General features: G+C 46.4%; 2 protein-coding genes across 4 annotated transcripts; one reads left to right on the top strand and one right to left on the bottom strand.

Annotated features, from left to right (window-relative positions):
• Window positions 1-5000: 5000 nt before the first annotated feature.
• bola1 (bolA family member 1) lies at window positions 5001-6671 on the bottom strand. Of its 3 annotated transcripts, none has more exons than XM_077599301.1 (2): window positions 6510-6671; window positions 5001-5536 (listed from the first exon to the last, which is right to left on the bottom strand). In XM_077599301.1, exon 2 carries the CDS (start codon window positions 5526-5528, stop codon window positions 5112-5114), a length of 417 nt encoding a protein of 138 aa, XP_077455427.1. In that variant the 5' UTR covers window positions 5529-5536; window positions 6510-6671; the 3' UTR covers window positions 5001-5111. The 3 variants fall into 3 exon arrangements, with proteins under 3 accessions (XP_077455427.1, XP_077455426.1, XP_077455428.1); XM_077599300.1 differs by lacking the exon at window positions 6510-6671 and adding an exon at window positions 6333-6503; XM_077599302.1 differs by lacking the exon at window positions 6510-6671 and adding an exon at window positions 5623-6324.
• Window positions 6672-7047: 376 nt separating this feature from the next.
• On the top strand, window positions 7048-11983 carry LOC144073462 (SH3 domain-binding protein 5-like). The gene is made up of 6 exons (XM_077599299.1): window positions 7048-7773; window positions 8669-8731; window positions 8801-8929; window positions 9015-9179; window positions 9249-9422; window positions 10742-11983. Exons 1-6 carry the CDS (start codon window positions 7537-7539, stop codon window positions 11177-11179), a joined length of 1206 nt encoding a protein of 401 aa, XP_077455425.1. The 5' UTR covers window positions 7048-7536; the 3' UTR covers window positions 11180-11983.
• Window positions 11984-12119: the final 136 nt, after the last annotated feature.

The following is a 12119-nucleotide window of genomic DNA, read 5'->3' on the forward strand; positions in this document are numbered from 1 at the left end:
GATCGGAACCACTGAACGGTTAGCGTCGCATGGGCTGATTGATGAAGCGCCGGACGGGCGCTTCCAAGACCTGACCACGCCCCCCCCCTTCCTTTTCCGAAAGGTCCCGAGCGGACGGCGTCCATTCTCAAAGCGCAAAACGGCGTGGCGGGAGGCCAAAGTGACACCTCCTTGTTCTGGATGAGAGGAGGAAAAGAAGCGCATAAAAGATCCCGCCGGCCGAGAATCGGCCCCGCGGCCCCCCGCCGTCGGGCCCTTTCACCGGCCGGCCGCACAATGGCCGGCGGGGGCCGTGTCGTCGGAGGCCTCGGAGAGAGGGACAAAGCCCCCCGCTTCGCGCTTAACCACGGCTTTCCCCGAGCGAGCGAGCGGGGGCGGCGCGAGCGCCCGTCCGTCCGCCAGCGAGTAGACTTTCCCTCTCGGCGCCGCTCAAATGAGCAAGAGTGGGCGGTCTTTTGGCTATTGGTGCAAACTTTTGCACCCCGGGATGGACGTTGCACTTTTTTTCCGTACGTCTACGTACCTCGCCAGGGGTGGTCCTCCCCGATTTTGCGCCCATAAATGCCGCCGCCCCTACGTAGAATAGCGCCATAGATGATGATTTATGTTCATCGGACACTTTCCCAAAGTCACGTTGCGTTCAAAGGCCGTCGGTGGATTCCAAAGACAGTAAACGACGTCCAGTCTACATGGAAGATGGTCAATTCGATCATCAATAATCCAGAGGTGGTCCTGGCTCATTATGGGCAAGTTTTTTTTTTTTAATGGGCTAATGAACTCCACGTCTTTGGGCGTCAACATCCCATAATGCAAGCGGTTTATCGTCCAGAAAGCCGGAAAAAAAACAAGGTGGTCTTTTAGAATTGGGCACAAATGGAACGAGTGAAAACGACGTTTTAAGCCGACTCGCTGGGAAACAAAGTGTTCCGTGTCAAGGGGATGACAAAAAACGCCTCGCTCGGCTCTTTGTGTTCTTCTTTAATGGGCCGTGAGTGACGGCAATCGCGGGCGTCGCGCTCCACGACGCCGTCGCCATCGCCGACGTACCCGACGCCATCACGTATCGCGGAGAAGGACGGACGCCGGCGGACGTCCCATTCTTTGGGACGGATCGGACATCCAGGTCACTCCCTGTTGATTTGGTGGCATGGGGTCACGTTTTTGGTTTTGTGGCATGTATAGGTCACACTCTGTAGGATTGGGGTTACTTTCCAAGCTCACTTCCTCTACATTAGGGATCATTTCCTGTCCATATTAGTGCATCTACCAGTCATTTCCGGTTGATTTGGGGGCGTTTCAAGGTCACTTTAAATTGACCATTCTCTTGGGTTAAGGTTACTTTGGATGATTTTGGGCTATTCCCATGTCACTTCCTGTACATGATTTCCTGATGATTTTGGGGCATTATACAGCTCACTTATTATTGATTTGGTTTGTCGCTCATTGGTTTAGGAGCACGTACAGTTTGATTTTGGGCTAGTCAAAGGTCACTTCCTGTACATGATGGCTTCCTTCTTGTTGATTTGAAGCCATCTTCAGGTCACTTTCTGTGGCTTGGAGGTCAATTCCGGGTCACTGCCTGTTTTTTTTTAGGGTTTTTTCCCAGCCAGGAAATTGCATTTAAGCTTATTAGCCGCCGTCGACAGCTACGGACGTCACAGGTCTTTCAACCGCGTCGCGTCTCAGGTGATTGGCATTACGGCAAAATAAACCCTGGTAGGCCACGTTGCCGTGGACAACCGTGGCGGGCCTTCGTCCAGATGCGGCAGACAGACGCGAACGTGGACGGCGCGGGGCGGCGGCGGCGGCGGACTTCCGCGTCGTCGGTGACTCGCTAACGAACGGAGAGAGCAAGTAGGTCAAGAGACTGGAGGCGGGAGTGACGGCGCCACAAAGCCAGCGAAGGGAAGGTCAAGCGTGAAACGCACGCGGCCCCGCCCCCCCGAAGGGACGGCGGAGTGAGTGGCGAGGTGAAGTGAAGGATACCCAGACGGACAGTTGTTTGGAAAAATGTCAACCAAAAGAAAACAACAAGAAAAAAGGGGGAAAATGCCATTGGTGAACAAAGCGCAAGCTCTCACTTCCTGTTCATTTTGGCTCACTTCCTCTTCATCGTGGGGAAATTCGGGGTGCCTCCATGGAACATTTTTGGATCGAATCCTGTAGTTTTGGGGGCATTTGAGGCTGGCTTCCTGTACATTGGGCTATTCACAGGTCACTTCCTGTTGGTTTCGAGGAGCCACCAGGTGACTTTTTGTCTAACTTTCTGGTTGATATTTCCGGGTCACTGTCGAAACATTTTGGGGATATCAGGCTCACTTCCTGTACATTTTGAGGCATTTCTGGCTGGCTCACTTCCTGTGCATTCTGGGTCACTTCCTGTACATTCTGGCTCACTTCCTGTACATTCTGGCTCACTTCCTGTACATTCTGGGTCACTTCCTGTACATTCTGGGTCACTTCCTGTACATTCTGGGTCACTTCCTGTACATTCTGGGTCACTTCCTGTACATTCTGGGTCACTTCCTGTTGGTTCTGGAGTATAACAAGGGTCACTGTTTGTTGTTTTTGGATCATCGATCGGTTGATAAATTAACACAAACCGAAAAAAATGAAATACATTAAAAAAAGTTTTAAAAAATGGCCATAGAAATCTACTACTATAAAATAAAAGATTGATCGTTTTTTTTGTTAAATGGGAAAATGCCAGCCAGCAGACATGAAATCAAGCATTAACTTGGCTTGTTTTCATCTTAAAGCAGTGGGATGGCTGGCATGAGGTGGATGCTAATGGCCTATTAAGTTCTTTTATTTTGAAATCCCGCCTCTCAAAAATCACCCCCCGCCCTCCCCTGACTCACCAAATGAGTGAATAGGCTCGGAATAGGCTTGAAAGAGAAGGACAAAAGCGCAGATAGAGAAAGACAATATCCTTGTGTGGGAGAATTAGTTACACTCACTAGTCCGACTATTTGAGGAGGCACTTTTTTGGGGGTGGATTAGGAATAAAGTCCACACAGGTGGGTTTTGGTAAAAGAGGGGGGAGGGGGTCACATGACAGGATCTGACATGCTTTGATAAACGCAAGCCGACCACGACTTCTTTTTGCGTCTGCTAGCTTTGACGGCAATAAACCTTTTGAAAACAGTGATTCTTTTTGGTCCTTTCATATATTTCAACATCTTTTTGCTCATTTCATTAAGTTTGTCGCCATTTCTCGGAAACTTGGGACTTTTAGGCCTTTTTTGGTCATTTCGTTTATCGTAGCATCATTCATTTTAGACTCTTGAAACCTTTAATCCTTTTTTAAGGCAAGTGAATATTTTTGTTCATTTATTTTATTTCCATTCATTTTTGGACAGTTAAGAGCTTTAACCCTTTAAAGGGCAAGTGATTATTTTTAATCATTAAAAAAAAAGCCCTTAACTTTAAGTTCATGGATTTTTCTTGTTCTTTTTTTTTCTATTGAAGAATGTGCATTAATTGCCCCCCTTCCAGTCCAAATGTATTGGACAAAAGTGGGGAAAAATGTCCAAAGTTATTTGGGTAAACGGCTCCAGACAAGCCTCCGACCCGCGCCCCGACCTTCGACCCTTACCCTCCTCCACTTGGCACCTGGAGCCAAATCTTCCAACTCGGAAAAGATGGCAAATGCCGTTTGCCTTTTGACGCCGGGTCAAATCGTTGGCTAGCGCTTGGATTTCCCAGCATGCCCGGTGTTTGGTAGTCGCTGTTTTGTGTGTGTATGTTAGCGCTGCCACAATTGATCGATTAAATGATGATTTGACGACTATTTTGATCACTGATTCATCATTTAGTTCTATTGTTGACCTAAACAATTGTCCAGAGCCTCCTTGTTCACCCTCTCAACTATCAGTATTTTTAAATGATTTTAATATATCCCTTAATATGAATTTTTCCAATTAAAAAGAACCATAGTCTTGTGTTTCAATGTATTAATTTTTCAAGTTTTCCAACATTAACAATATACCATAAAAATAAACAACATTCCTCTTTATTTGCCATATGTAGTTTAGATTGCTTTTCACACATTATAATTATTATTTTTCCTGATGGGGGGGTTTAGATGAGGGGATCTCACCATAAATGTCATGAATATCCCCCAAATTGCTGCCAGCCCCTCGCACTTCAAATGGATTAGACGTCTATAGCCGTCAGGCAGATTGAGGAAGGTCACGATATGCTTGACGGCTTGACGATGGGGCTCTAGTGACACCAGTCAACATTTCCATGGACAATATTTGGCCAGAAGATGAAATGAAAACACACTCCCCGTCTGCTCTCACGGACGCTGACGCCTGCACGTCAATGTTTTTTTTTCTTCTTCTTCTCTTCTCCAATGTGACCCACGCAACCAAAATAAATCAGGTTAACAAAATCTCCCAAATCATAAATTATTCAATGAGCGCATAAACAACTCATCTACTAGTGGGAATCGTCCTAAATTGATGACGTGTGGGTTGTGCGCATGCCGCCCTCTTGTGGTCAACTAGTGCTGTTGACAGCGAAAAGTATTGCAGAAGAGCAACAACATATATGAATTCATACTACGTATATATAGAAGGGCTCATTTGTGCAAATGTGTAAATATATTTCCAAATTCACTTCATTGAAAAGTCCAATCCATATTGACTTATTCTTAAATTTAAAAAAAAAAAAAAATACAATACTTAGCTACTAGAAATAGTCACTTGCTTTTTAAAGCATTAAATGTCATCCTGTTCACTTTTAATTATAAACATAAAATAAAATTAGACTGATTAATCATTCAAAAATATGTGTAATCCTTGCTAATATATATATTTTTAATAACCATAAATAGTCACTTGCTCTCTAAAGGCTTAAATAGCTGCCCACTCTCCTGAAAGACTTTAAATATTCTCTTTTTATCGGAAATACTTTTGGGGCCTCCAAATATGGTTGATTGGCCCTCATTTGAGAGCCTGGGTGGAAATAAGAGCCTCAAATAAAAACAAAGATTCAGTCTTTGAGCATTTTTATTGTTGTGTAATCCCGACAAAGTGTTTCACAAAGGCTAGCGTCCTCGTTATCGCCCCGACAAAGATGGCGCCCAACGGCAAGAATCCCCTTCATCGCCCCACTTTCAATTTGTCCTCCACGGTTGCGTCCCCTCGGGACCCCCCCGCGCACGGAGGGCTCCGGGCCACGACGGGGTCCTGACGCCACTGCTCGGGGGTCTTGGCTTGGATGGCCAGCGCGTGGACGCGAGCGCTCAGCTCCTCCTTCAGCGTCTCGTTGACCAGGCGATGGCGCTGCAGCGGCGTCAGGCCGCGGAAGCGCTCGCTGACCACCATGACGCGGAAGTGCGACTCGGAGCCGGGGGGCACGGCGTGCGCGCCGCTTTCGTTGCGCACCTCCAGGTGCTCCGGCTGAAAGGCGGCCGTCAGTTTGGCGAAGATGGCGCCCTCCACGGGGCGGGCGGGGTCCATGCGGAGGGAGCGGCAGAAACGGACGGGTCGGGAGTAGTGGAGGACGGAGGCCAACATCGGACCGCCTGCCAGGAGGACAAACTTGACTCGTGGGCGTCTAGCGGTGCTAGACGTCCAATCCATTTGGACTGGGAGGAGCGAATAAACGAACCTCCATTCTATATGGATTGGGCGTGTATCGTCGTGGACATCAGCTGATGAATTAAGTAATTCTCAGGTGGGAGAGCGTGTAGGCCTTCCTCTAGCGATAGGCCGAGGAAGGACAGCCATTAAAAAGCGAATTGAATTATGGTGTCCCTCAAGGTTCAATTTAATGTACTTTTCCCCCTCTATTTAAAAAACAATACCAGACTCCATCTGACAATAACATTAATTACGCCTTAATCCACGTGTCAAACCAATTCCACAAAGGGCCAAGTGGGTGCCAAATTTCCTAGCAACCAGTAAAGACCATTTCTTTTCACTAAACTGTAATTAGTTGATTGCATTTAGGTTTTGCTTATTTCAGCAGAAACCTCATTGGTTCGGTCAAACTCTCCATCCTTCAACCACATCACCCTTGTGGAAATGGTTTGACACGTGTGCCTTAAGGCAACAATTGAACATCAACAGAGTTAGGTTAAGCTATATATTGTAAAAGTTAGGTGTTGTGATTTTAGAAGAAGATATAAAGATTATAACCATATTTGAGTGGGAAATAAGTCTGCGAACGTTTTATTCTAAGTTGATGTACCAAAACTATCATTACTTAATAATAGGCATTCATGATGTGAGTAATAATCAGACTGAAGGTTGTGAGAATGTAACCCTTACATTTAAAACTCTTAACACGCATTTTACCCACAGTCGTTAGTAATTTACCTAGCACTATAGTTGTTAGCCTTCCCCAAAACGTCGCCCATTTTAGGTGCCTAACAAATAAAACCAGACAATTTTGCTCTAATTTTCTGTTATGTCTTAAACAAAGGGGTGTGAAACCCCCAAAAATATCCCTAAAATTAAATTGACGCATTAGAAAAAGAACATCGAAGACCTTACCGTGATACTCGAGGATAGCTGACGCCGTCGCTTTTGTGACGTTGTAAAGCGCCGGAAGTGTCACTAATTTTGGTTTTCTTTTGGTTACAAATACAAGTGCTGCTTTACTTTTCTTTTGTGGAGCCGTATATAACCTGGCTGGCTTCCATTATACACTCTTTATTTGGTGCAAATATGCAACTATATTAAAACGTGAATCTTATATTTATTTAAAAAAAATATTAATAATAATAATAGTGCACTTTTACGGAAGTCGCACAAAGGCAAAGGTCCTCGCTGTTCGCCCGTTTTTCATTGGTGCGTGCCAATCGTTAAACAACATTATAATTAGTTAACGGCTACTTTTAATACTTTTAACTAATACTGCAAGAATTCGTTAAGTACATAACTATTATTGATTAAACACTATCTAAATTTAAATATATATATTTTTCTATAATGTCTTCAAATATTTTAATCTAAGATGGTCCCATTTATTGTATTTTTTAATTAAAATCTTTTTTCTCTCTCTTTTTTAATGAACGGAAATGCATGCATCAAAGGCTCGCGGTTTCCCGACGCAAGGTGGCCGCCGGTCATTTGTGACATTAGGCATCTAGCCTCGTATATTATGATTTCCATGGTACAGCACGCCCAAATGTAGAGATGATGTGAGCCGAACCCGCTAGCTAGCTAGCCCATTAGCTACCTGCTCATTCAATGGTGGGGCGTAAAGGCGACAACAAAGATGACGAGCTCGTTGAAGGTTTTAGCATTCCCATAGATTTATCTCATTCACGCCACAAAAGAAGAGCTTCGACCCTCGAGCGATGTTGCGGTCGGAAAGCACCGGCCCGCGGCTAGTTTAGCTCCGGTTGCTAAGTGACTCGGTGTGATTTGATATGGCGGCTCGTCGGATACCTCGCACTCGCCCCAATTTGCCCAATTTGATTATTTCCCCCCTATTTACGTCGACAACCCTCCAGAGTGTGGCCTATGACTAAAAGTGGGCCAATAGTCTCAATTTGTTGTGGAAATCTGGTCCGGGATGGAGCCGGGCGACCTGCGGGAGAGCCCCGCCGGTTCCGGGGAGTCGGACGCCGGGGACTGGAGGGAGGTTCGACCCGACGGGGACGACGAGGGCAAAGCCGACCAAAGCGAGCCGGCGGTGGTGGAGTCGCCGAGGGACGCCTGCCGACAAGATGTGGCTGGAGATAACCACGCCAGCAAGGTGGGCGAGCAGCTCCACAGCCCATACGACGACGAATTGGACCCGCGAATACAGGTACTGACCGACCCATTTGGAACTCGTCTCTGTCATTCGGATCATTAATACTTTACAAGGTAAACCTGGCTAACATGTATCACTCCTTCACTGACTCATTGGTAAACGGAGGACCAGTAGTGCAAATTTCAACAAAAACTTGCGTCATGAACTCATTGGTTGCCATTGACGGCGAGAGACGTACAATCTGGAATAGGCCCTAAAAGAAATGTTGGTACTGGAATCGGTAGTACTTTTGAGACGCTTCTCGATGGTTGAGCCCAGATTTTCACCGTTTAGAAGACGATTCGCGACGCTAAAAGCTATTGTTTTGATTGTGTGTTTACTAGGGAGGGTCCCGCCCGGCCCCGCCCACCTCCACCAGCATCAGCCAATGACAAGTTCAGATTTTAGTCTTCATCCGGGTTGCTGCAGCTCCACGTAAACAAAGTTTTCTAGCATTCAGAGTCACAATTAACCTGCAGAGCAAAAAAAAAGGATTCTGAATAGCAAATGAATCAAAACAAGGATGAGTGAATTATGAAATAACAAAATCATTAACATGCTTTTTAATTAGGTCAAATAAATATTTAAATAAAAAATCTCACTTTCAAAACACTTAAACAAATCATGAAATTAAGAGGTGCGTCGAATTCCAATAGATGTTCCAATTATTTGCATATTTATTATCATTCAACAGTCTGGTTCTCTACATTTGCAATACAAAACACCCCTATTTTTTTCTCTAAAATAGTATTTTCTCGAAAAATGATTTTTCCGATTCATGGGCCGTTGTTATTATTATTATTTTTTTGCAGGAAAAGCAATCGAGGTTTACAAGTTGTTTTTAAAAAAGAAATCTACGTGCTGACTGACTTTTCTTTTCCCATCCATCCGTCTGTCCGTCCGTCCGCAGGAAGAGTTGGAGCACCTGAACGAAGCTAGCGCCGAAATAAACAAACTGGAGCTGCAGTTGGACGTAAGTGGGCGAAGGTCGGCGTCCCGTTGTGTGGGCGGAGTCTGACGGGCGTTCCGCTTCTTTCTCCAGGACGCCCGCTCGGGATACCGCAAGATTCTGACCGACTCGGCCCGCAAGCTCAACGCTCACAGCTCCCAGTTGGGCGGCTGCATCGAGAAGGCCCGCCCCTACTACGAGGCCCGCCGGCTGGCCAAGGAGGTGGGCCGCGTTTTGTCAATGGCTTCCATTTGGTAAAAACGCCACGATTTGGACGGCTCCGAGTGACAAACGTCGGTCGGCGCAGGCCCAGCAGGAGACCCAGAAGGCGGCGCTGAGCTACGAACGCGCCGTCTCCATGCACACGGCGGCCAGGGAGATGGTTTACGTGGCCGAGCAGGGCCTGATGGCGGACGGCAGGAACACTCTGGACCCCACCTGGCAGGAGATGCTCAACCACGCTACCTCCAAGGTGACATCCGTCCTAAATGGCCCCGACCGGCTCCCGTTTCAAACGTACGTATTCCGCCTTTTAATCGAGGTGAACGAGGCGGAGGAGGAGCGCCTGCGCAGCGAGCGCGAGCACATGCGCGTGACTCGCGCCTGTCAGGAGGCGGAAGGCCGCGTGCAGACGCTGCAGAAGTCGCTGAAGAGGGCCATCGTCAAGTCCAAGCCTTACTTTGAGCTCAAGGCGCAGTTCAACCGCATCCTGGAGGTGAAAAAAACATTATTTTGGCAACAATTCCTCGTACCGTACCATATTTTCACGACTATATGGCGCATCGCATTTTAAGCCGCAGTGTCAGTAACGAGTGCTATTTCTGTATTTGACACACACAAAGGACGCAAAGTTTTTATAGACGCAGCCAGGCATGGCAAAACATACAACAGCTTAAACATACGGACACACGCTAAAAACACGTTTTTAAAAAGGCAACGGAAGCAAAACTGAGTTGGGTTGTACTTTATTTAGCCATTTTACAACATACGTCATCATCACCCACAAATCCATCAAAGTCCTCATTTTCTGTTTCCAAATTGAACAATTGTCCAAATGAGTCATCGAAAACGCTGAGTTTTATACGTTCGTCCGGGCGGCCACAATCCATTCGCAAATAGTAGCTAGCTAGTAGCTAGCGTAACTAGCCCGATGCTGCCTGCCACCGTTCATAAAGCTGTGTTGATGTCGATGTCCAGGCCACGATCCATTCGCAAATAGTAGCTAGCTAGTAACAAGCGGCAGGAGTTCTTTTGTAAATCCAGGCGGAATGACGCGAGCACCAAATGAGTGTGCTCGCCGTCATACTGGGTGTATTGACAAAAGAACTACATATCCCAGCAGTCACTGCGCAGTACTTTTTCTACGGGGAAAATAGTAAAGTCGGTCGGGGGCTGCTTGCCGTAGTTGTGAGAGCTGTAGAGGATGGTGTACCCTATCCACTGATTTATTTGAGTTTATCGTGATAACAATTTTAGTATTGGTCCATATATAAAGTGCACTGGATTATAAGGCGCCCTGTCTATTTTGGAGGAAATTTAAGACTTTTAAGTGCGCCTTATCGTCGTGAAAATACGGTAGTTTGCTCTAAAATGCCAAGTACGTGCGTGCCGCTTAATTCCGGCCCGGCAATAACAGAGTTTCAGAGGTTCGAAATCAGGAGGTCTTCATTTGCCAAGCGCCATGATGCTAGTTCCATTTAAAATGAACACATTCATGACAACTCTCCCATTTTCACTATGCCGCTACGTTTTGGAAACATCATTTTGACCTCCGTTGCTGATCTGAATTAGAATTTTTGGGGGGGTCACTTCCATCGCTGCTTTTTCCCCCCCTTCTGCCACTGATTTTTGTATGTTTTTTTAGGTATAACTATTTTTTTGCCAAAAAGTTGTCACCCAATTTATTTTATTTTTTGCCGTGGACTCGGCTCCTATTTTTTTTTGCACGTGAATTTTTGTAGCTGAAGATTGTTGAATCCGTCGTATGAATTCCCATGCTGTCCAATTCCGAATTCCAAAACGTTTGCTCGGCAGGAACACAAGAGCAAAGTGGTGGCGCTGGAGCAGCAGGTTTCCAAAGTCAAGAGCCGCTACTCGTCGGCCCTGAAGAACCTGGAGCAGATCAGCGAGCAGATCCACGCCCAGAGGCTGGGCCCGGGCCCCGTCGGACGCAGCCCCCCCGTGGGCGCCGAGGCGGAGGGCGCGGCCCGCGGCGGGGGGCCGCCCGACGCCGAGCCGCCCGAGCGTGCCGGCTCCGACTCGCCGTCCGTCTTCAGCCTGCGGACCGTGGCGTCCGACCTGGAGAAGTACGACTCGGTGGAGCACCTGGGCGACCTGGGCGACCTGAGCGACGCCGGCAGCGTCGCCGGCGGGGAGGAGGGCGAGGGGGCGGGGGAGGAGCCCGGCCGCGAGGTGGCCCGCCTCCGCCAAGAGCGCTTCTCCAAGCAGCACCACCGCAGCTTTAGCTTGTAGCCGCCCGCCAAGGAAAAGTGGGCGGGATTGGCCATCCCCAACGCCATTTCCCGCGCTCGAGGGAACGTTGCCGTGGCGTGCCGGCCGACGGCGTCCGAACGACGCTGCGTGACGCCGCCGCTTGTGTATTTTTTTTTCTGTTTTGCCCTGGACATTTTTAAAACAATTATTTTTTTAAAAGAAATTCCCGCACTTATCTTCTTATTTAAAGTGCACCTGACTGTAAGCCCCGCCCACCCGCCGAGATTTTTTTTTTTGTTCATGAATTGAAAAACGCTCGTACACATTTTGCCATGTGCAATAAAGAATATAGAGAATTAAATTATTGTCCAAATAATGAAATCAAAGCTGTTGTTTTGACAAATTAAAAATGAGGAAAAAATTATTCCCTATTTTTTTTTTACAAATTCAAAATGAGATTAATTGCTAGCAAGACTCATTTTTCATCATTTACCACCATTATCAACGGTAAATTATTACAAGAATATTCTCTGGAGACTATTAGTTCTACATATTTTGACCACATTTCTTATTGTTATGCTTCATTTGCGTCCATCTCATCATATTCGGCAGCCTTCCAGTTTGACGCAAACTTGAATGTCATTTATTATGTGAATTGTACGAGTGATCATTTTATCCCTCCAGCTTCCAGAATTAACCGTAATAATAATAATAACTTAACATTTCGAATGTGACTTGTGTCATGCTCATGTTATCGCAACAAAAAATAAAGGTGTTAGTTGTACAGTAGTAAAGCTCATCATTCAAATAAAATGATGCGTATTGATGTTTTAAGACCACAAACCGTTGATTGTTTTTCTGTCCATTTCTTTCATCACTTCATATTTTGATCATATTCTTTAGTCACTCTGGGTTAAATTTGGCTGTGCATTTGCATGAGAGCCAAAAGATTCGTTTATTTTGCACATTTCAATTGCAA

The sequence above is a fragment of the Stigmatopora argus genome, chromosome 4, assembly GCF_051989625.1.
Source record: "Stigmatopora argus isolate UIUO_Sarg chromosome 4, RoL_Sarg_1.0, whole genome shotgun sequence".
NCBI lineage: Eukaryota > Metazoa > Chordata > Actinopteri > Syngnathiformes > Syngnathidae > Stigmatopora > Stigmatopora argus.

Coding starts and splice junctions, on each gene's coding strand:
- LOC144073462 (XM_077599299.1), top strand. CDS start 7,537: ATGGAGCCGGGCGACCTGCGGGAGAGCCCCGCCGGTTCCGGGGAGTCG. Junction 7,774..8,668: donor AATTGGACCCGCGAATACAG/GTACTGACCGAC, acceptor GTCCGTCCGCAG/GAAGAGTTGGAGCACCTGAA. Junction 9,423..10,741: donor AGTTCAACCGCATCCTGGAG/GTGAAAAAAACA, acceptor TTTGCTCGGCAG/GAACACAAGAGCAAAGTGGT.
- bola1 (XM_077599300.1), bottom strand. CDS start 6,483: ATGCGTCAATTTAATTTTAGGGATATTTTTGGGGGTTTCACACCCCTT. Junction 5,537..6,332: donor GCTAACAACTATAGTGCTAG/GTAAATTACTAA, acceptor TCCTCCTGGCAG/GCGGTCCGATGTTGGCCTCC.